Source organism: Euleptes europaea, chromosome 13 (assembly GCF_029931775.1).
Source record: "Euleptes europaea isolate rEulEur1 chromosome 13, rEulEur1.hap1, whole genome shotgun sequence".
NCBI lineage: Eukaryota > Metazoa > Chordata > Lepidosauria > Squamata > Sphaerodactylidae > Euleptes > Euleptes europaea.
The window spans coordinates 44697902-44721962 of NC_079324.1; the positions used below are offsets into that span (position 1 = coordinate 44697902).

A 24061-nucleotide genomic window follows, 5' to 3' on the forward strand; every position below is an offset into this window, starting at 1 on the left:
AAGCAGAGGCTTGATAGCCATCTGTCAGCAATGCTGATGCTATGAACTTAGGCAGTTCATGAGGGAGGGCATCTGGGCCATCTTCTGGGCATGGAGTAGGGGTCACTGGGGGTGTGGGGGAGATAGTTGTGAAATTCCTGCATTGTGTAGAGGGTTGGACTAGATGACCCTGGTGGTCCCTTCCAATTCTATGATTCTAATTTTCAGCTTTATTCCTATTCTTTTACTGGATATTTGTGTGTGTGTTACAATAAAATGCACACACACACACATATGACCAATATGGAACTAAAATGAGCCAGATTTTTCTACCCTCAAGAAAAATTTCTGCTGTACAGTTGGGGGGGATTTTAATTTGCAAAGAACACAGAACTAACCATTCTCTGGTAAATGATACTTCCTGGTATCACCGCCCAGTTTTTTTTTTTACTGTACTACCAGTGACTTTACACAGAAATAGCTTATGTTTTGAAAGTCCTTTAATTCAAGACAGCTGGATTTTAAACACTGGATTCCTCCAGGTAATCCATTCCAGGATCCCCCATCATCAGCCTCTCTGAGCTCCAGGTGATCAAGATGGATTCACTCATCTGAGAGAACAGGTACCCGATCCCGCAGGCAACTTAAGAAGTAGTGGGTGGTGGTGGGTGTGCTCTGTGGCAAACAAAGGTTGGTGCAATCAAAGCTGAATTAAGATGGACAGGTATTTCTGTGGGGCAACTCTGTTTTGTTTCTTCCAGCGTTTTCCTGATTGCAGCTTCTTTCCCCTGTTGCATAAAAGACAACAGACACACTTGTTTTTGGTATGAGGGAAAAGATGCTGAAGTTAGGAAAAACCAATGGGTAGCTGGTGTCTGTATCTCAGTTCCTGTAGCCTCATGAGTCCAGGGTGGTGGGAGGAAGGAGCTGTATTTTCCCTGCCAGCGGCTTGTTCCGCCCCTTGGATGGGGTCTGCCTGTCTGTGAACTGTGATGCTTCCGTGCAGTTGAACTTTCAACTCCGCTTTGCTTCTCGTTTGTCTTCCTGTTTCATTCTTCCTTAGAAGATTCCATGAAGAACCTATATTCATTCCAGGTGTGGCCTGTTTTCTGCCCAGAAGTTAGCCGTATCAGAAGCAGGGACCTTCCTTCCTCTGTTTCCTCATTGGTTGGTCACCCTCAGTTTGTGGTGGGCCGGTTGGCTTTCTGCTGTCACCACAGCTGCATCTCCAACGTGGCCTCCGATCAGCAAGGAGACAGCGCCCTCGACATGGCCTGTAGCTGCCAGAGCCACCACGGCCTGCTCTGTTGGGAAGCCCATCTTCTGGAGCTGTTGGAGCCTGCCGGGGAGTGGGGGGGGGAGGCATGAAGAACATGGGTTAAGGGTCAGAAGCTTGGGCAGATAATTACCAAACTTTCAGGTCTTTCAGATAAGAATGTCAAGTAACCAGAATCTTCTTAGGTTTTTGCTCTTCCTTGTGGAAACCTCAGGAAAAGGGCTTGACCTGTTTCCCCCTCCTGGCCTAGACACCTACTTTGCTTTCCTCCTGGTTAGTTCTCATTATAAGGAAATGGGGATCCCTGTTGTGATCACACGAAGCCAAGAAGTGGAGTTTCTGGCCAGGATCCCCTCTATGGACTGAAGGCTAGTGAGACTAGAGCCTCACTTAACAGAATATTTACTGAAAAAGAATAGTTCCAAAGAGAAAACAAGTCTTTCCCAGTATCAGGCAATCAGATGATTAAGCAGAACCTCTTGAGCATTGAGCATTTCCCATCTAAAGTTCTTAGTTCAGAGTGACCCCATTTAAACTGCTTTGATTTCCTGCCAAAAGGCCCAGCTCCGCCTCCAAAGACAACTGTGGGTGTTCCTACCGTGGGTGACAATTATTAGGAAATGTGTCTGTTCAGGAGGTCGCTCCTCCCAGCTGAATGGAGGGGGCCAGTGTGTGTATGAAGAGTTTGTCAGAGGCTGAGAGAGACAGCTTGGAGTTGACAAACGCCTTGGCTGCTTCCACTTGGGGACGATTCTCCGTTGTGGACTCACTGCTACCACAAATGCGGAAGCATCTGCACCGGCAACAGACTGGGCGATTCCCAGGTTTTCCCTCCCTCTTCCCTTTGTGCCTGCCGGTTCTCCCTTTCCTTCACAGCTGAGGGTGTGTGTGTTTTTTTTTTTTTTTTTTTTTTGCCAGCCTTTAAAAAACAGTAATAGATATATTGGCAAAGTGTTATAGCAATAAACCTGCTACCAATTATTTTTAAGAACCTGGCAAAAAGCCTGTTGGTGGGGGTAGAATGGTGGGCATGAGGGAATGTGGAGTTAGGAAACCCACACCTTCTCATCCACATGGGGACTAACCTGCTTTGACTCTGATGTTTACAGGAACATCGGTGCAAAGGAGGGGAAATGAAGGAAGGCAACAAGGAGACAATACAACTTTGGGAGGATGCTTTGAAAAGCCCTGCTGTAGTGGCAAAGTGAATAGTACCTGCGGAAGTAGCCCTTGTGCTACAAGGTTGATCTGTTTCTCTGGAGATCTGATTGGAGCAGCGGATCTGCTGCCCTGCAGAGCATTTCTTCGCCTCTGCTTAAACTCTGCTTGCTTATTTGCAAATAAAGCACATAATTTAAAAGCCCGATAAATCCCCAGTGCTCACTCAGAGCGGTTCCTCGGTGGAACAGGCTTCCTCAGGAGGTGGTGAGTTCTCCTTCCCTGGAGGTTTATAAGCAGAGGTTAGATGGCCATCCGTCAGCAATGCTGATACTATGAACTTGGGCAGATGAGGAGAGGGAGGGCATCTTGGCCATCTTCTGGGCATGGAGTAGGGAGCACTGGGGGTGGGGAGGTAGTTGTGAATGTCCTGCATTGTGCAGGGGGTTGGACTAGATGACCCTGGTGGTCCCTTCCAACTCTATGATTCTATTCTATGATTCTATATCACACAAACCAAGGAAGTGCTGCCCAGAGAAGAGGGGAAAGCATAACACATTTTTCTTAGAATTCTCCTTACCGGAGAGAAGAGACAGATGATTTGGATAGCTTCACTTCTCTGTCGGTCACATCCTGCAAAGAGGCCTGGATTCCAGCCTGCAGCATCTCTTCATCAACCAGGGATTCGTGCAGGACTGAAAAAGGAATGTTTGAAGTCCCAGAGGGACCCAGGAAGGGAGGTGGAGAACCAAACATGTATGTCAGCCCAGATTCCTGCCCCAGCTCAATATTTTCTCCTCCCCAGTAAGAGAGAGATGATGTTGGAGGTAGAGGCTGGGTGGGCAAAACTCTTGGGAAGACTGGTTGGGCTTGAGGTTCCAGAACAGAAGGAATCCTGGGAGTTGGGGCGAGAAAAGACAGAAAAAGTTCTGAATTAAGTCAAACAGAGCTACTCACAAATGAAAAACTTGGGTCTACACCTAAAAATACAAGTGTGCATGTAAAAAGGTAAGGTGGAAATGGGATAAAAGGGCTCTAAAAAAATAATATCATACAGGTTAACTCTTCAGAGAACTGGTAGTTTCCATCTAGGCCAGTGGTTCCCAAACCTTTTGGGCCACCCCCCCAACCTTGGTTCCACAAACTCAACCCCAGTGCCCCCTACCCTATCATATAAAAAGCATTATTCAAAATAGGGGTTTGCGCAACTCACTAAAGAAGATAATAACAATAAAATTTCAAAACAGTAACAATTAATTGCACATCTGTTCAAAATCAAATTAAAACTTTTTAGTTGATATTTATTCAACAAAACTGATGGATTTGATCCAGTGGTACTGGCTCTTCAAAGTCTGGAAAAATATTCTGATAGTTTCCACCAAATTTGCCAGCATGGTGCCATAGCTTGATCTATTTTAATTAGTGAACAACACAGTTGAAGGGGCCCACCTCTAGCGCCCCCTGCTGCCCTCTTGCCTCTTAGTGCCCCCCTAGGAAATCCCACCGCCCCCCAGGGGGTGGTACTGCCCACTTTGGGAACCACTGTTCTAGGCTGACTAAGTTGTGTGAAATGGCCCTAATAAGAGAGCTTGTCAGGTTATTGGAAAGAGATGGGTGCCACTGTATATTTCTTGCATGTAAACCAGTGGTCCACAACATGGCACCTGTGAGAACCCTGGCACCCATTCACTTCTTGAGTCTTGGGAATTAAATCCAGAGGGTCTTGACTGGAACAACAAAAAACAGGCAGCTTCAGGTTGCTTCTCACCACCCCAAAACTAACAAAAGTACGGAGCTCATCCCAGACAGATGTGTCACAGCTGTACACCCTCATCAGGGCCACAGACGGAGACTTTCTTATGTCTCTCACTAGGCAACCCTTTTCCCTACGCCTATGCAGAAAGCAAACCTTCTCTGTTCTTCTGAATCTGAAACCAAACGGTGCCTCTTGTTCCTCAAAGCAAGGACCTGATCCCAAATGGCAGCCATTTTGTAATAGGCTCTGCTGCTGTGGCAGCCATTTTGTGGTGGCGTCCAGTACCTTGTCTCCTACCAACTCAACAATGAGTTGCTTCAAAACAGTCAGAAGAACTCTTTCACCTCTGAAGCTGAACTAACTATATTTTGTTAATTAATTGGCCTAGGTCTATTGAACACACATGAAGCTGCCTTATACTGAACCAGACCCTTGGTCCATCCTAGTCAGTATTGTCTACTCAGACTGGCAGCGGCTCTCCAGGGTCTCAGGCTGAGGTCTTTCACATCATCTACTTGAATGGTCCCTTTAACTGGAGATGCCAGGGATTGAGCCCGGGACCTTCTGCAGGTCAATCAGAGGCTCTGCCACTGAGCCACGGCCCCTCTCCATTAACACAAGCAAGGTAATTTTTGCAAACATATCAGGGTTTACAAAAAGCCTTTTCAGCCCATCAAATCCAAATTTCAAATATGAGGTATCTTAGTTGTTTTTTGCTTTTAACAAAACATGAGAAGCCTGATCTGAATGGAAAGAAGGCTTTTGAACACCTAACCCCATTTCCCCTTTGTTCCCCCCTTTCCTCTCTGCAAGGCTCAGGAGGCAAGTCTTCTCCAGCAAGGGCAGGTGTTGCCTCTTGGACTTTCGAATATTGTCCAGATGCAAGAGAAGGGCAGGGGTATAGTCTTGCTGTTGTCTACATCTTTAAATAACCTCTGGAGCCTAGATGAGCTCTCCTGAACAGAGGCTGCACTGCAAGGAGAGCACACACCAATTCTGTCCAGAATTAAAAACCAACAGAACACTCTCAGGTCCTACTTTTGCAAAGTTGGAGGCAGTTTATAAACTATTGGAATGTGGTCAAGCCAGAGGAAGAGGTCAAAATTGTGGCACAGTGTTACATTTAGGGTGTATGATCTACTTAAAAATTAGTTCTAAGAGATAATAAGATTAATTCTTTTTTACTTAAGGATGGTGATTTAGAGCTCTCCTAAGCACTGTTAAGAGCCCCTTGGCAGAGTGGTAAGCTGCAGTACTGCAGTCCAAGCTCTGCTCACGACCTGAGTTCGATCCCAATGGAAGTTGGTTTCAGGTAGCCGGCTCAAGGTTGACTCAGCCTTCCATCCTTCCGAGGTTGGTAAAATGAGTAACCAGCTTGCTGGGGGTAAAGGGAAGATGACTGGGGAAGGCACTGGCAACCCCCCCCCCCCCGTAAACAAAGTCTGCCTAGAAAACGTCGGGATGTGACGTCACCCCATGGGTCAGGAATGACCCGGTGCTTGCACAGGGGACCTTTACCTTTAAGCTCTGTTAGTTAGGGTTGGGCTAGGTCCTAGTTTCAGGGCTGGACTGTAATTTCAAGGCAAAAACTGTTGATCGATTGGCTTGATATTTTTGATATGTTCAAATAAATAGATAAAAATAGAACTAAAGGACCAAGTTCACAAAAGATCACAGGTCTAACTGCAAGGTAGCCTTGGTGTTGTTCATGTCATTTCCCAACCCTACAAAAAACCTTTTGTTTGGTGTGATATTCTTGGATATTCAAACCAGGCCGCTGATCAAATGTCCAGCCAGGGTCACGTGCCAGAATGGCAAAACATCCAAGATACATTCCATACACAGTATGAAAAGGTATATATCTACCTTTCCATTCTGGCTGCCGGGTTGGCCATTGGAAGGAGTCCAGTTGTTGGGGGCATGACAAAGGGCAGGAAAGAGGCCCCTACCAGTGTCCTGCAGATGATACCATTGTGCAGCCTTTCCAGGTTTCTCTCTGACAGTTCCAGTGGGGAGAAAATCCCGGCACAGTCTGAGGTGTTTCCCCCCCTCTCGTCAAGGAAAATTCCTACCCAGGCAAGCCAGGACCTTCTAGGCCTGCAGTAATTAAGGTCAGGAGGACCTTTAAAGTAAATTTTCATTTCCATCTAGGAAATACTCAGGAAAAAAATGCTTGATCCAGTTATGGAAAATTGGGAACTGATCCAGTGGTGCAGTCCTTCTGTGAGTATACCACTTCAAACTGGGGGGTGGGAGAGTTACATTTGGAATGTTCTGCCGTAGATACGTCCCTGTTCACTTGTGGAAAAAATAGCACATCCAGGAGGGCTTCTCAGTCTGCTCATGAACCTGGCAAAATGGCCAACCAAGAGCAGAAACCTGGTGTAACTGCAATGTCCTGAAAGTTGACTTGGCCACACAAGGACTACAGTGAAGCCCAGGAGGGGAAAACTTGCGTAAGTTTCTCAATCCTGCTCTGCTGTGAAGCAGCCCCTCTGAAAAGTGTATCAAATTTAGTAATATGGTAGAAATCCATGGCCAACTTACATTGCATTTGGCCGAACAGGTCTGTGACTGCAAATAGTTTAGGCCACAATCATATTTATTATCTCCACATTCTGTGGCAGACAAAGAAGAAGAAGTAGAAGAAAGAAGTAAGAGGAGGAGTTGGTTTTTATATGCCAACTTTCTCTGCCCTTATAAGGAGAATCAAACCGGCTTACAATCTCCTTCCCTTCCTCTCCCTACAACAGACACCTTGTGAGGTAGGTGGGGCTAGGTGTAGAGAGAACTGTGACTAGCCCAAGGTCACCCAGCTGGCTTCATGTGTAGGTAAAGTTTCCAGTCTTTCACAAAGAATAAATTCCAAGAGGGAATCCATCACAAAGCTGTTGAACTGGAATTCATTTGAAAAACGGGCTCTGTGGAAATGGTCCCAACAAAACCTAGGAGTGGCTCGGTCACCTGAGAAAGGCACTGTCTCATTGGCGGTTAAGGTAGGTGACGTCTTCTCGCTGAAGTATGTGCGTGTAGACAAAAGAGCAACCAACTAGGCTTGTACATATCGGTAAACCTGAGCCGAAAATAAAGCCATTTCGGATTATTTTCGGCTTGGGTTTACCGGGCCGGGGGGGGGGGGGGACTACGGGAATCAGCCGAACCTTTTCGCAATGCTTCTCTATGGAGGGGGGGGCGACCCCTTTTGGACCCCCTTACCCAATCTTCACCAAACTTCGGGGGTCGTGCAAGGAGAGTCCCTTCAAGCTATGCTATGAATTTTGGGGCTCTACCTCAAAAAATGCACCCCCAGGAGCTTCCCAAAAAAATCCCCATAAATGGGCCCGAATTTTTCTGGTAAAATAAGCCGAATACCCATATTTACTGGTATGGGTATTCGGCTTATTTTGGGTTTACCAAAACAAATTGGGCCCAATAAACCCGAAGTTTACCAGATTATTATTATTTTTGCACAACTCTACAACAACAGGCTGCAACTGGAACAAGTCTGCAGAAGATTGCACTGTAAACTATGCCGTTCACTGCCAGTGGAGGTGGTGATGGTTAGTACCGTATTGATGCTATCCAGGTGTCAGTTAAAGGGTAAATTCAAAGGGTAGCAAAAGGATACAGGCCAGGCATGTCAGCAGCCCGCTGGCGTGCAGGAGGAAAGGTGAGTTGGGCAGTAGAAGCTGGCTGAACCCAAGCAGCAACCCAGCCACAAGAGCCGCCAGAATCGCTCCTGAGATTCCCCTCCGCTTCTGTTGCCTTTGGTGTTGCCCCAGCATGGCCAGGTGCACAGGTGTGTAGCCACCGACAGCAGCGGCGGGCTGGGCACCCCACAGTCCAGCTAGCAGGAGGTACAGCAGGGCCGAGAAGACGGCTCCAAGGAGTGAGGCATGGAGGTAGCGAAGCGTGCCCAGACGCACCTCCTGATGCCACCCCAGCAACAGGAAGAGCAGCAAATTGAAGAGAAGGTGGGTGCCATCTGTGTGGCACAGGCAGTAGGTCACCAGGCGATAGGCTGCAAAGAGAAGTTGGAGAAGGTGGTTAGCACAGGGTCCCTTTTATTTGAAGAAGGGCCATGGCAATTGGTAGAGCATCTCCTTCGCACACAGAAGATCCCAGGTTTAATCCCTGGCTGTGCCAAGAGGATCAGATAGCAGGTTATGTGGAAAACCTGTCAGAGTAGACAGTATTGACCTTGTTAGACCAATGGCTTCATGTATTCATGTCTGTGTGTTCAGCAGCAGAAGTGACAGTAAATTCACCAAGGCATCCGTTTCTACACAATACTTTCTTGGTGTCCATTCCCTCTTCAGTTTCTTGCACCCCCCTTCATTCATAGATACAAGTGCAGAAGCACGAAGACTAACAACTGACCCTTGACAGTGCTGCTTACTGGATTTGTTTCCCCACTCCTACACACAAAGCCAGCTGGGTGATATTGGGCAAGTTACAGCTCTGTTAAGAGCTCTCTCAGCCCCACCTACCTCACAGGGTGTCTGTTGTGGGGAGGGGAAGGAAAGGTGATTGTAAGCCGGTTTGAGTCTCTCTTAAGTGGTAGAGAAAGTCGGCATATAAAAACCAACTCTTCTTCTCCACTCCACACCCCTTCCCATTAACAGTACTCCCCTACCTATGCCTGAGTGTTCTGTAACAATTTGTTAAAAACTTCTGTGGACTTGGAATGTGCACAGATATTCCATAAAACCTCATTGGCTAGAGAGGTTCATTTCTCAGAAATACAAAAACTGGCAGTGTAGAATATTTTAGTTCGCATCTGTCTTGCTTTATTTATCTCTCTGTGTGTGCCTTGTAGTGGGTTTATTCACAATGTTGCTTATAGAAAGATGAAGCATTAATATTTCTAAATTCCCTAAGTGCTCAAAATAGCCCCCTTTATGCTAACTAAGGGTGAAAACACACGGGAGGTTTTGCCTTGGATTTGACGCTCTCTCAATGCACATTTTTCCCATTCAAATTCTCAAAACTCAAAAATAAGCCCCCATGCAGAATTTTGAAAATTCAGATGGGGAAAATGTGCATCTAGACAGCGGCAAATCCAAGGCAAAACCTCCCATGCATTTTTGCCCTATATTATAAATTAGCCATTTATGCTGTTAAAGGAGTTAAATAAGAATGAAAGTATTTCAACTTTTCTCAAATGGTTTGTCCCCCACACCCACCCACAAAGGGAAAACATGTTCCCCGTCCCATGGCTTCCATAATTCTTGAATGTTTATATCTCTAACCTGCACACACACACACCCTATTTACATGTAGACGTGCTTTGTGGTCACTCCTGGATTTTTCCAAATCCCAGCCCTCCTCTGGCTACAAGGCCTGGGACTGGAACCCCTTAAGAGATTTTTCAGGAGAAACCATTTTGGATTTCATGGTACTGGTGTTGTTTTGTGTGTCTGCCTGTGTGCTTGCTTCTGTGCCCTTTTAATACTGCTCTACTTGTACACACTGTAACTACCACCTTCCCCTTATCACATCACTTGTTAAGCACCTGGACACAAGAGCTCCAGAACTGAAATGGAAAGAGCAACATAGAGGAGCCAAATACCTACCATAGAAAGGTTTGAGAAGCAGGCCAGGCACTAAGGCCAAGTTTTCCCCAATGCCCATCAGCCAGAAGAGGCAGAGAAGCAGCATGAGGGAGGAAGAAGCAATTGGGGGGTGCTGCAACCCCCACAGCCTGGTCAGAAGCCTCCTGAGCTGCATCCCCCTACGAAATGAGAAAACGTTACAATTTGGACCACACATTCATATTTATTTGTGGTTCCTTTAATTGGTGCTTTAATTGCAGATTCAGCAGGGTCACATTTTAATAGATGGACCTCATAACTAGCAAAGATTCTCCAGGGCTCATATAATTTGGAAGGCTCCTCTAGCAAGCAGGTGTCCTATTCACAGTGAGCAAAAGTTAAGGAAGAGGGGGTTAAGATGGTTTTCCTTCCAGCTTCTATCAACATCTAGCAGACTGCCTTTTTGAGTCTCAGTCATTCTAACAGCACCCAGGATGGAAGGCGGCATAGTCCAGCCTGATCTCGTCAAATCTCAGAAGATAAGCAGGGTCAGTCCTTGGAAGGGAGACCACCAAGGAAGACTCTGCAGAGGAAGGCAATGGCAAACCACCTCTGTTTCTCACTTGCCTTGAAAGCTCCTTGCCGGGGTTGCCATAAGTCGGCTGCAATTTGACAGCACTTTACACACACAATTCTAACAGCAACTGTGTAAAGTGATTCAAAATTATTGTACCTGTATTACAGATTGTTTATTTCTGACATTACAAATATGAATCTATGCTAGTTTAAACCTAAGGCTAACCCTTAAATCCATGGCTAAGGGGAGATTTGAACCAGGGACTTTGCGGCAGACGGTGCCAGCTGTGTTCCCCCCTCCCCACAATTACCCTATAAGTAAGTTTAACAGTGCAGTTTAAAGGTGGCTGTGTGTATGTGTGTGCCGTCAAGTCACAACTGACTTATGGCGACTCCATAGGGTTTTCAAGGCAAGAGACGTTCAGAGGTGGTTTGCCATTGTCTGCCTCCGTGTGGGCTGAGAGAGTTCCAAGAGAACTGTGACTGGCCCAAGCTCACCCAGCAGGCTTCATGTGGAGGAGCGGGGAATCGAACCCGGTTCTCCAGATCAGAGTCCGCCGCTCTTAACCACTACACTATGCTGGCTCTCAAAGGTGGCTGTAGGATAACTAAAACACATTAAGTTAGTTTCAGCCTGATCTTAGTCGAACGGCTGTATTAATTTCAGTGGGTTTAGATGCCTCTAACTCTGCATAAGGCATTAGGCTGGACAGAGTGGCAAATCCAAGGCAAAAAATGTGTATCTAAAGAGTGGCAAATCCAAGGCAAAACCTCCCATGAATAATATTGGCTTACTGTTGAGTTTTGAGAATTTGGATGGGGAAAATGTGTATCTAAAGAGTGGCAAATCCAAGGCAAAAACCTCCCATGAATAATATTGGCTTACTGTTGAGTTTTGAGAATTTGGATGGGGAAAATGTGTCTCTAAAGAGTGGCAAATCCAAGGCAAAAACCTCCCATGAATAATATTGGTGGGAGAGACTTGGCTTGAAACTCCCCCAGCGTTTCTGCAGAGAGGAGCGGCTCTGGAATTATCTGGAATTATCTTGAGCATACTGCCATTTATGCCTGGGAGGTTTTGCCTTGGATTTGCCACTCTATATATGCACATTTCCCCCATCCAAATTCTCAAAACTCCACAGCAAGCCAATATTATTCATGGGAGGTTTTGCCTTGGATTTGTCACTCTTTAAATACACATTTTTTGCCATTGATTTGCCACTCTATAGATGCACATTTTCCCCATCCAAATTCTCAAAACTCCACAGTAAGCCAATATTATTCATGGGAGGTTTTTGCCTTGGATTTGCCACTCTTTGGATGCACATTTTCCCCATCCAAATTCTCAAAACTCCACAGTAAGTCAATGTTGTTCATGGGAGGTTTTGCCTTGGATTTGCCACTCTTTAGATACCCATTTTTTTGCCTTGGATTTGCCACTCTATAGATGCACGTTTTTTTGCCTTGGATTTGCCACTCTTTAGATACACATTTTTTTGCCTGGGATTTGCCACTCTTTGGATGCACATTTTTCCCATCCAAATTATCAAAACTCCACAGTAAGCCAATATTATTCATGGGAGGTTTTGTCTTGGATTTGCCACTCTTTAGAGCACTGGTTCCCAACCAGGGGTCCGCGGACCCCCAGGGGTCCGCGAGAACTAAATTAAGGCCAGCGAAACAAAGTTATAAACCCATAATAAATTAATATTTTCAATTAAAAGTTCTCTATTATAAATATATATATATTCAAATATAATTCTAAGTTTAATGTTTAACTAACAGTGATGATTAAAGTTTATTTTCAAATTCCCGGAATTTTTATTTTGAACCTTGGGGTCCCTGCACCGAACAAAAAAGTCCTAGTGGTCCCTGGTCAAAAAAAGGTTGGGAACCACTGCTTTAGAGACACATTTTTTTGCCTTGGATTTGCCACTCTATAGATGCACGTTTTTTTGCCTTGGATTTGCCACTCTTTAGATACACATTTTTTTGCCTGGGATTTGCCCCTCTTTAGATGCACATTTTCCCCATCCGAATTCTGAAAACTCTGCATGGGGGCTTATGGTTGAGTTTTGAGAATACGGATGGGGGGAAAGTGCGCCTAAAGAGGGGCAAATCCAAGGCAAGACCTCCCAGGCACAAACGGCCCCAGTGACGGGCTCGGCTCTTTCCCTCCGCCCCCTTCCGCTTGCTCTGCAGCCTCTCCTCCCCTGCAAGAGCCGATCGGGGCCTTTCCTTTTTACCAGGCTCAAGGAGGGCCGCTTGCTGAGGCCGGCCGCAGTTGCCGTCGGGAGGAACCGGCGCGCCGCTCAGCCATCTTGGGCTTGCTGGCTTCCCCATCAAGGCCGCTTGCAAATCTAGCTTGCACATGCTGGAAACGAGCGAGGGAGCGTCGCTAAAGTGTCACGAGGCGAAAGCGGCAGAGTATTGGTGTGTGTGTGTGGGGGGGGGGGGAGGAAATACATCCGCAGGAGGATTCGAACTCTGTGCCTATTTTGTTGCTGCTAGGATTGCCATTTTGGAGGGCTTTCATTCATAGGGCCGCCCTGAGTCGGAAGCGACTTGACGGCACTTCACACACACACACACAGGATTGCCAGGTCCCTCCTCACCACCAGCGGGAGGTTTTGGGGGCCGAGCCTGAGGAGGGCGGAGTTTGGGGAGGGGAGGGACTTCAGTGCCATAGAGTCCAATTGCTGAAGCTGCCCTTTTCTCCAGGGGAACTAATCTCTATCGGCTGGAGATCAGTTGTAATAGCAGATCTCCAGCTAGTACCTGGAGGTTGGCAACCCTAGTTGCTGCAAAGAATCTGCGTTTTAGGGAGGCCAGGAAGGGTTCCTTCCACACACACACACCCATATCTGGGGAAAAAATACAATTTCCCCCAATTTATTTAATATATTAATAAGATACAGTATTTATGGCACTGGTAAATCTCGTTCCACTTTTCTAGACTGCTGGTTGTGTTTGGCAGCCCCTAATTATAGAGCTCGTAACATTTGGTTTGCAAAATTGTGGTACTTAGGTGGGGCCAGCAAGCTGGTGAGCCAGCCCCCGGAGAGTGTTGTTGCCACGTTGCTCTGCCACCATTGCTCTGTTTTCTTGAGCACAAGATAGTTTGTACGGAGCAGGAAAAGTACAGTACACTCAGGCATACGGACCAAGTTGCTAGACCTCATGAGGCCCAGCACCTGAGACGGGGGTGGGGGGTGAAATTTGGAAGCCAAAGAGCTTTCCAGATTAGGGGTTGGGTCCAGATAGGTACAGGGTGGAGGTCAGTGGTGCCTGCTGCCCTTGGATGGAGGGAGGCAGAATAGCAGAAGCCAAATGCAGACGAGCCCCCTCTTGAATTTAGCCCTGCAGATTTCCTTTTTGAAACCCTGGGAAGAAAGTCAAATCCTGAAAACGGAAGTCAACCCGTGGTGAACACTTCAGGCGTCTGATGAAGTGAGCTCTGACTCATAAGAAGGTGATGCTGAAGCACCTTTTGTTAGTGCGGCTGGGTTCCTGTTTAATTTTGCCTGAGATCTGTTAACCCACAGCGGCCTCTGTAATGGTGTGATGGGTCTGAACAGGTGCCCTGTGCATAGGAAGAGCTGCACATTTTAGCATGCTTCCAAAGTGAAAATGATTCTGACAACCTTTCTCATACCCTCCCCCCCCTCAAAAGTCCAGCAACCAGGTCAAAGCTTTGCCTTTTATCTCCCAAAATTGTGGCAAAGTGTAGATTGTGAGTTTGTGGCCAGGTCCTGTGTTTTAAATATGTCTGGGTGAAGTTTTTAGCACTCCCCCCCCCACAGCAATGTATACATAGCCAACACTGGCAGTAGTCAAAATTGGTCTAGCCTGACCTGGATAGCCCCAGGCTAGCCTGATCTCATTAGATCCAGAAGCTAAGCAGGGTCAGCCCTGGTTAGATTTTGAATGGGAGACCACCAAGGACTACTGGAGTTGTGACGGCGGCAGGCAATGGCAAACCACCTCTGAACGTGTGTTGCCTTGAAAACCCTATGAGGTCACTATAAGTCAGCTGTGACTTAACAGCACACACATAATGGGCACTTTCACACATGCCAAATAATGCACTTTCAGTCCACTCTGAAGCTGGATTTTATATGTGAAATGGCAAAATCCACTTGCAAACGAAGTGGATTGAACGTGCATTATTCAGCATGTGTGAAAGTGTCAATACACACAATTTGGTCTACTAGTGTGATCCTCACCACATTCTTCCCTGCTTAGGTAGACATGTTGCCTCTGAGTTCTTATCCACAACAGTGTGCCACCAAGTTGCATCTGACTTATGGCGACCCTATGCATTAACATCCACAACTAGCATCAGGGACATGAATCTGCCTTATCAGACTATAGGTCCTTCAAACTGACTGGCAGCAGGTCCCCAGGGTTTCAGGCAGAGGACAATCTTTTCCAAACAACTGCGACCTGGGATTTTTTAAGATAAAACTGAACATGCCAAGATTGAAACTGGGAAACTTCTGAATGCCACACAGGTGCACATTTACTGAACTATTATATAGGGTGTACATTTCACAAATACGTTATAAATAAATATCTTCCCCAGTCCCAACCCAGCAGGGAGTATTTCTGGATAGCGAAAGCACTTTATACCTTCTCAAGGACATGGTCTTCTCTTTTCACGCTTGGGGAGGGGCTGTGGTTCAGTGGTAGAGCATCTGCGTGACATGCAGAAGGCCCCAGGTTCAATCCCCGGCATCTCCACTTAAAGGGACTAGGCAAGTAGGTGATGTGAAAGACCTCTGCCTGAGACCCTGAAGAGCCGCTGCTGGTCTGAGTAGACAATACAGACTTTGATGGACCAAGGGTCTGATTCAGTAAGGCAGCTTCATGTGTTCATGTGTTCACAAGTGAAAGGGACTAGTTGGACACACTGCACGCTGCACGCTTTTGAATCAAGAGTCACTAAAGCCTGGAAACATCCCTTGAGACCTAAGTAATGTTACCATGAACTAGCCCAGAGGGATTTCCTTTCTTTTTTTAAAGGCTGGCCTGTTTTGCTTATTCCTGCCCAGTTAGCAGCCCTGGACCAGTTCTATTCTCAACAGAGTTGCACCCTTCTGATCCACTGAAATCAATGGGTGTGCTCAAGATGGCATGCAGGCCTTCTTGTCTGTTCTTTCTCCGAATCCCGGACCGATTAAAGGAACATTTAGATAATTAAGCTTTTAAATCTAGCAATTAATTAAATGCATATGGTTGTTCCAGATTTTTCAAGGCTTCAACATAGGAGGCTTTTTGAGATACTAAAGGAAGCTTGTTTATGATGTGCAGTGGGATCCTGAGAATCGGGAGTCAGCTCCACCTAGTTCCACTGTGTGTGTGTGTGTCAAAAAGGGCAAGAGTCCAGTAGCACCTTAAAGACTAACAAAAATATTTTCTGGTAGGGTATGAGCTTTCGTGAGCCACAGCTCACTTCTTCAGATACAGCTAGAATGTGAATCCATCAGTCTTTAAGTAGAGGAACAGTATGTAAATGTGAATAGCAGGCTTGATTGGATTAGGTGTGATATGCAGAAGAGTCTGTGATGTCCAGGGGAGAGATGGGTGTGGTGAAATCAGCATTGGTAATGGGCCATGAATGCAAGGTCTTTATTCAGCCCAGGTGTGTGAAGTGCCATCAAGTCGCTTTCGACTCATGGCAACCCTATGAATCAATGTCCTCCAAAACGTCCTATAGTTAACAGCCCTGCTCAGGTCTTGCAAACTGAGAGCAGTGGCTTCCTTTATAGAGTCAATCCATCTCATGTTGGGTCTTCCTCTTTTCCTGCTGCCTTCGACTTTTCCTAGCGTTATTGTCTTTTCCAGTGCAGCGGCTCCCGATTAACTTTCTGAGCAGCCCTCCGTGCAAAACCGTTATCCTCACCTTCCGTCCCTTAGAATAACAACATTTGACGTTTCTCATGCTGCAAATCTCTTGTAAGAGGACCCCTAAGCGTATCGGACAGAGCTATTCTCCGAGCCAGGAAGGGGTGTGGGGTAGCCCCCATCCTATCCTACAAAGAACCGGTGGCACTTTGTGTTCTTTCCCCCTATCTTGGCTTCCTTCTTTTTCTTTTTAATAGAGTGCTTTTTTTTCCAGGGGGAGGGGGGAGGAAGGCGAGAATTAAAATAAGAATCGAAAAGAGCCGGCGGTCCTCCCCTACCGCTCCGACAATGGTCGGCGCCGAGCTGGGAAAGCGTTGCGCATGCGCAGGGCCGGGCGGCAGAAAGACCGGGAGGACGTTGAAGAGCAAGAGGAGGAAGAAGGAGGAGGCGGCGGCGAGGGAAAGAAAATGGCGTCGACGGGTGAGGCGAAGCCGGGCCGGGGACTGCAGGGACGGGGCGAGGGGGGCGCCAAGAGCCTCGAGGGGTGGGGGGAGAAAAGCGACAGGGACCCCGAAATACCTTCCCGGGGGGGGGGAGGAGAAGGAAGAGGCAGCGCGTCGGGAGGGAGTTGGTGGGTGGCCGTTGAAGGCCTCGCCGGGGGGGGGGAGGGGAGGAGAAGGTCGAGGCGGCGGGAAGCGCGCGGCCTGCAGGCCCGCCCGCCTGCCTCCGTTAGCTTCCCAACCGAGGGAGGGAGGTGACGCCCACCGTATCCCCCCCCTTTGTTGTTGCAGCTTATGGATTTTCCGACATTTTTTTTTCCCTTTCAATTTTGCTGTTGCTTTTACTCCCCGCGGGGCCTTTTTTAAACAATGCGTTCGTAGGCGATGTTCTTATCTTACGTATATGTCGTCTTTTTACACTAAGGCGGCATAGGAATAGCGTGAAGGTGCATCTCTTCCCCCCCCCCCGCTTTAAGAGTGAAAGTGTATGAATGTGGGGGGGTGTTGAAGTGTGTGTGGCTGGGGTTAAGAGGCTAAAAATTACAAGGAGTAGGAGCGGGGATAGGGAGGGGGGGTGGAAGGGAACGAGAAAAGTACGATGTACAAACAATGTATGTTGAATAAGTAATAGATGTTAGAAACTTGTATAAAAAGAAATAATAATAAAGAAGTGTGTGTGGGTTGCTCGCTCTCATGCACGCACGCTCTTCCCGTGTATTTTCTACAGGGTCGTGGATGGGGGGTAGGTTAAATAAGATAAATGCGACCCCATTTTTTTTTTAAAGTTTTGAGATGTCTCGAAAATTTGCCTGGATGGTGCCCATCGTGAGTTTTTTTTTTTTAAATCATGTTTAAAGCTTAGCTCGCAAGAATGCTGGGAGGCCGCCATTCGCACTTAACGTTTTCCCGGACCCGCGTTGGGCTAAAGGCCCCATTGATCTTGGCGGCGAAGTCAAGCACGTGTTTTCTCGCGTTACTCCTCCCCTCTTGAAACCTGCGAGGTTCTGGGTAGCTGTGCGTAGATGCTTCGATTTACCTTTCTTTGGAGAGGTCTTAATTCTTCAGCGTTGATAATTATTATAATAAACCCATTGGCTATCACACATTATGCAATGCAACAAATCAGCAAGATGAAGACAGCAAAAGGTGGGGGGGGGAATCCGTGTGTGCAGAGTAGCATTGTTTAAGTAGAAGAAGAGTTGGTTTTTATATGCCGACTTTGTCTACCACTTAAGGAAGAATCAAACCAGCTTACAATCGCCTTCCCTTCCCCACAACAGACACCCTGTGAGGTAGCTGGGGCTGAGAGAGCTCTAAGAGAACTGTGACTAGCCCAAGGTCACCCAGCTCGCTTCGTGTGTAGGAGTGGGCAAACCAACCCGGTTCACCAGATTAGCCTCCGCCGCTCATGTGGAGGAGTGGGGAATCAAACCCGGTTCTCCAGATCAGAGTCCACCGCTCCAAACCACCGCTTTTAACCACTACACCATGCTGGAATGGTAGTGGAATAGGAAATGGCTTTAACTTCAGTGCTGGAGTGTTAACTACTGTATTGCCTAAAAGGAGGGCATAAAAGATGTATCTCCAGTTGCCCCAGTCATACTAGACTTCAAGAGACCTTTCTGCCGCAACACTTGAGTACAAAGAGGCCATAGAATCATAGAATTTTAGAGTTGGAAGGGACCACCAGGGTCATCTAGTCCAACCCCCTGCACAATGCAGGAAATTCACAACTACCTCCCCCACACACCCCCAGTGACCCCTACTCGAATCAGAAGATGGCCAAGATGCCCTCCCTCTCTCCTTTGTTTCACTCACAAACTCATCCCTGTCCTTTAAAGGCCCCTTTACATTTCCTTTACTAGCTGGACTTATTGTTTTGCTTTTAATTTTAAAAAAAGGTCATTTCCTTCCTCTCCTCATGATTGTATAAACAGAATATTCTAAATACTTAGAAGGGTTAGTCCTGGCTCGAACTGTAGGGTCTCCCCTCTGATGGGAAGGGTCTGCTGGTCAAATGGGTATAGCAAAGTGGAGGCTTTTGAAGTGGGGTCACATTTTGGCAGAGGCCTTGTTTGTTGCATCAGATTCAGTTATTTTTGAAATTCTCTGTGGAATCGTGGTTTTTCAAATTAAAGAATGTTGATGGTATGTAAATGTTCAATATGATAAGCACAACTGGAAATCAGGATATTTTCTTGGAGGGCAAGCTGAAAAATTGATGTGGGGGAAATCGTGTCAGGTGGATCATTCTGTGGAAGCATGGATTAGGCCGGGTTCCTCAGCCTATTTGAGCTTGTGGTCACATTTGGAATTCTGTCATAGCATGGTGGCTGTAACAACAAAATGGCTGCCACAGTTTAACTTCAGTAACATTGTGCAGATCCTTGTGCTGTGTTGGCAGCTGCTGCCAAGGCAACATTTAAAAAAATCTGCACAGCCAATCAGAAGCCTTGCTGGGCAAAAGCCCAACCTGGTCCCGACCACTTCCTAAAACACTTGGTGGGCACCATAAAGTGTCGGCAAGCGCCATGGTGCCCATGGGCACTATGTGGGGACACCTGGATTAGGCCTTTAGGGTGAAGAATGCAAATATTACTAAACTGGGTGGTTGGAAGGAAAGGAGAATATATGTGCTACGAATTTTATGTGAGCTGTGGAGTATGTGTTCTAGGTGAACCAATTTAGTTCTGTTAAAGTTGTGGCAACTAAAGGCAGACATTATAGAGGAACTAACAGTTTCCTATTGAAGTGAAGGCCTGGTGACAGTTAAGATCACCTCGCAAATGTCCTAAGCTTGATTACTTCCAAGTAATTCCACTGCATTCAATTGTACTTCGAGAAGGTGTACTATGACTCACGTATGCAAATTGTGTGTGTGTGTGTTAAACGTGTGTGTGTGTGTGTGTGTGTAAAGTGCCATCAAGTCGCAGCCGACTTATGGCGACCCCTTTTTGGGGTTTTCATGGCAAGAGACTAACAGAGGTGGTTAAACACATGTCTACCTGAGAAGTATGTTGCTTGCCTCATTAAACTTTTCACTAGCACATTAGAAAACAGTGCAAGTGCTTGGCTCAGGTTGATAGAAATTGCACCTTCTGGCATGTGACCATTTATTCCATAGGTCAGTTGTGTAATCATTGTGAAACTGGCATCTTGATTGTAACTGATGTGTAATCTCAAGACCTACCATTCCTAAAAGACAAACTGCAGCTCAGACTAGTTACCGTAAGGCTTTCAGGATGTTAGGATCTTCAGCAACCCTTATCCTCTCTGGCAAATAAAACAAGCAATGCATAATACAGTTTTTAACTAAAAGACCTTTATTACTATGTTGGTTGTTCCTAATTAGTGGGTAGAATCCCAGATTTAAAATTATAAGGACTTCTTTAATAAAGGTTGTTTACTAAGAAGTGGGCATCCAGTAATACACTGAAGTTCTCTCTTGTTAATCTTAACTGAATCCAAACTGTTGATATTTCATAGAATCATAGAGTTGGAAGGGACCACAAGGGTCATCTAGTCCAACCCCCTGCACAATGCAGGAATTTCACAACTACCTCCCCCACATACACCCAGGGACCCCTACTCCATGCCCAGAAAATGGCCAAGATTCCCTTCCTCTCATGAACTAGGGAGAGGGAGGGCACCTTGGCCATCTCCTGGGCATGGAGTAGGGTTCCCTGGGTGTGTGTGGGGGAGGTAGTTGTGAAATTCCTGCATTGTGCAGGGGGTTGGACTAGATGACCCTGGTGGTCCCTTCCAACTCTATGATTCTATGAAATATCAACAGTTTGGATTCAGTTAAGATTAACAAGAGAGCACTTCAGTGTATTACTGGATGCCCACTTCTTAGCAAACCACCCCCTTTATTAAAGAAGTCCTTACAATTTTAAGTTTGTGTGGTACAAAACACACAGTTCTCATTGGCAGATATTATTCCAAACATGGCCAACAAGCATAACCAGAAATTAATATTAGACAAACTTGCAGTGACTACTTTGTTAAAATCCACAAATACTTTTTCTCCATTTTAGCATTTAATCTGTCCTGTGATTCAAACACATATGCAGTCTGATTTAAGCCACCTGATACAGCAGTGGTTTTCAGAGGTGTAATTTGTACAGCGTCTTTTGTCACATGATATAAAAATGCAATCCCTTCAAACAATAAAGGGCCCAAAGAAGATCAGCACAAGAGGAAAAAGGGAACCCCAGTGCGAGCACCTCAATAAAGCAACACTTGGATTTAGAAAAGAAAGCTGCAAACTTTTATTACTAGTAAACACCAAAAAACTTTTTTGTTTCATCAACTCAGCTTTGCCGTGAGTTATACATATTTTTTAAACCCACATATCTATGAGATGTATGCAGTCAGGAAGCTTATTGAAAGTCACAACCTTCTGGCAATACCTAACAAGTCCAACCCAGAGGGGTAGCCATGTTGGTCTGCTGCAACAAAAACCAATACAATGCAGCATTGTAAGAGTCCACAAAGTCTTTATCTTAGCATAATCACACATCACAATCTCTTCAAACACTCCAAATGGCCAGAGCTGATTTTGACTATCAAATGCAGGGAATCTGGGTTGAAATAACTTCCACTGGTAAATTGCCAAATTACACTGAGGCCTAATTGTCAACCTTTCACAAAAGAACAAGTCAGCAAACATTATTGTTAAGAATGCCACACACAGCATTCTTAAATAGAGCACAGTTCGCTTCTGTTGGGGGTAGTACCTGTTCTTCGAGTTTCTTAAAGCTTTACTTCATGTATGTATTTTAAAAGAGCATATATATCCAAAAATGTAGTCCAGTTTGAGTTACAATATTCTGTCTTACAATATGTGATTGGTGCTGGAAGATTTAGAGTCATCTCTGCAGGGGAGCAGCTCCAAAAAACACACATCAAAATGCATGTCTCAGAGCTTTGTCAATGTGGAAATGATTAATTCTATCTACGCAGTTGGTGACAGAATAAAGTAGAAAGTGCCTGGTCCATTTCTCACTGAGAAATATGAACATACACTAGCTCACACTAGCTCACATATCACTATGTCCCTGGATTTTAATCCAAATGTTTTAGCATGGGTCGTAGTTAAATTGTTCCTAGCTTCTTGTATTTTGAAAGTAAATGACTGTTGTCTTTTTGGTGCCTTTGTATCTTTCACTCACCAATTTTGAACAACTTGACATTTGAACTTAGTAGTATTATTTTGGGCAGAGTTGGGAGTGAATGTGTTTGCAGTTCTTGGGTTTAATACCCAACACCTAGGATTAGAGTGCCATTAAACATATTTGCCTGGAAAAAATAATTTTATGGCTGTGTGTCATTGTTTAGCAAAAATGAATGGGAGTGGGGGAGAAATTTCAACCCAGAATAAACCAGGTAACCGAAGAGGTTGAAAAATGAAGAAAAACTTTATATATAGAAAAGTTAGTTCCAAAAAAGCTAACGTATCAAATCACAGAATCTGTAATCAAATTGTAAATATTAAAAAATGCATAAAAAATCATCCACTTTGGTTACATATATAGGTGCCTTCCCCTACTGTAACTTTTTTGTAGAATTACAGTTATAGACATAGTGATACATATTACCTACTTAACAACGAAGAGATACCTTCCAGATATAAAAAATGTTTACATGGAATGGGTATGAGTAATTATATTTAGTTAACAACCTAAAGAATTACCGTATTTTTCGCTCCATAGGACGCACCGCTCCATAAGACGCACCTAGTTTTTAGAGGAGGAAAACAAGAAAAAATCTTGTTTTCCTCCTCTAAAAACTTGTCTTATGGAGCGAATGCCAGCTGGGTGTGTGCGCGTCGGGACGGCGCGAGCCGGCGTTCCCCGCCCCGACGGCCAGCTGGGAGGCAGGCGGGGCGCACAGAGCCGGTGGGGTGCGCTGGAACGGGGCGCACAGAGCTGGCTCGCGTCATTCCAGCGCGCCCAGCCGGCTCTGTGCGTACATTCGCTCCATAAGACGCACAGACATTTCCCCTCACTTTTGAGGAGGAAAAAAGTGCGTCTTATGGAGCGAAAAATACGGTATATTTTGCTTTTTATTTTTATAAAATACTCACACAATTAGTCTGCTTTCTTTTCAGTGCTTTGGTCAGGCATGTTGTCATTTTAATAAATACATTGTATGGCACCATTGAGGAAGGCCTCATGGCCAAGACTCATTTAGTGTTCATCTATTTTATGTTATTAATAACTGTAGCTGGTCATAGGAAAGATGCTTGTAAATGTGTGACATCCCCATGTGTATAAATGTTTAAGAACATTGCACTAGGGGAAGGTACCTATATATGTAACTAAAGTTGATTGATTTTTATGCAGTTTTTAATATTTATAATTTGATTAAAGATTCTGTGATTTAATACAATTTTATGGTAATGACATTTTTAATTGCTCCAGCTTCTATTGTTGAAAAATAGCACAAATTTTCAAATCTTGGGGGTGCTTTTCAGTTGAAAAACAGAAGGTAGGTGTAACAGATTTTTGAGCTCGTTGATATATTGAATGGTATCCCCCCTCTCTTATGCTTGGTTTTTCTGTTTTATCACCCACAGATTATAGTACCTACAGCCAAGCAGCAGCAGCCCAGCAAAGGTAAGTTGGCTTCTATGAGAATGAAAACAGCATATTCTGCAAGAAAACCTTAAGACTTCTTTCAGTGTAATATGCATTTTAAGGACACTCTGGAGATGTCATTACAAGTGCACTGTTCTGAGTTTTTTTGTTTTCACTGTCTTGAAAATGTTTCTTCATCATTGTATTCCTTCTGCATCTTCACATTTTGTATTCTTTTTACAGCTACACAGCCTATGCAGCTCAGCCAACTCAAGGATATGCACAGACCACCCAGGTAAAATATAACAGTCAATTATTTAAGCAACCAAAACGACTAAGCAATCTAAAATATTTTATTGTATGGCTTATTAAAACTGCTTAAAAGGTGCATTTCCATAGCCATTCTATAAGTGTTTAAAAGTTGCTATTTTGGAATCTGGAGGTTGCTGCTTCTGCATCATTATCACTCCTGGCTCCTCCTCCTATTATGACAGCCGCCATACTGGTCATCTTTAGAAACACATCACCCTGCTGCTGTGATGGCTGTCAGGCTTGTTTCCAATTGCAGCATGCCCGTTTCCGTGCAAAGGGGAAAATTAAAATATTCAGGGACTTCACTGCAGAAATGAAATACCGTAAAAGATAGACTATCAAAAAAAATAAACCAAAAATTTTTACTTTTGAGGAAGTTAAAGGTTAGCTGCATATAACCACTGAGGGATTACAGCTGCTTGTTTGTTGGTAAGCGCTAGTGTCCTTACCTCTGACGAGGCTGTCTTTATTGCATTTATTTTTAAGTGCCTGGCATGCAACTCTTGGCTCCTTTGTGTGACATGACACGATGTTGGTCAGTA

At 45.3% G+C, this 24061-nt stretch overlaps 2 protein-coding genes across 3 annotated transcripts in view; one reads left to right on the forward strand and one right to left on the reverse strand.

Moving 5' to 3' along the window:
* Positions 1 to 1140: 1140 nt before the first annotated feature.
* On the reverse strand, positions 1141 to 9899 carry RHBDD3 (rhomboid domain containing 3). Its single transcript, XM_056859872.1, has 5 exons — positions 9746 to 9899; positions 7798 to 8190; positions 6036 to 6201; positions 2994 to 3308; positions 1141 to 1318 (listed from the first exon to the last, which is right to left on the reverse strand). The coding sequence occupies exons 1-5, from the start codon at positions 9897 to 9899 to the stop codon at positions 1141 to 1143; spliced, it is 1206 nt and encodes a 401-aa protein (XP_056715850.1).
* Positions 9900 to 16506: 6607 nt separating this feature from the next.
* Positions 16507 to 24061, forward strand: part of EWSR1 (EWS RNA binding protein 1) — a 28140-nt gene continuing 20585 nt past the window's right edge. For both annotated transcript variants that reach the window (XM_056859870.1, XM_056859869.1), the window contains exons 1-3: positions 16507 to 16606; positions 23207 to 23246; positions 23451 to 23502. In XM_056859870.1, the coding sequence (XP_056715848.1) occupies positions 16507 to 16606; positions 23207 to 23246; positions 23451 to 23502 (192 nt within the window). The remainder of the gene's footprint in view (positions 16607 to 23206; positions 23247 to 23450; positions 23503 to 24061) is intronic.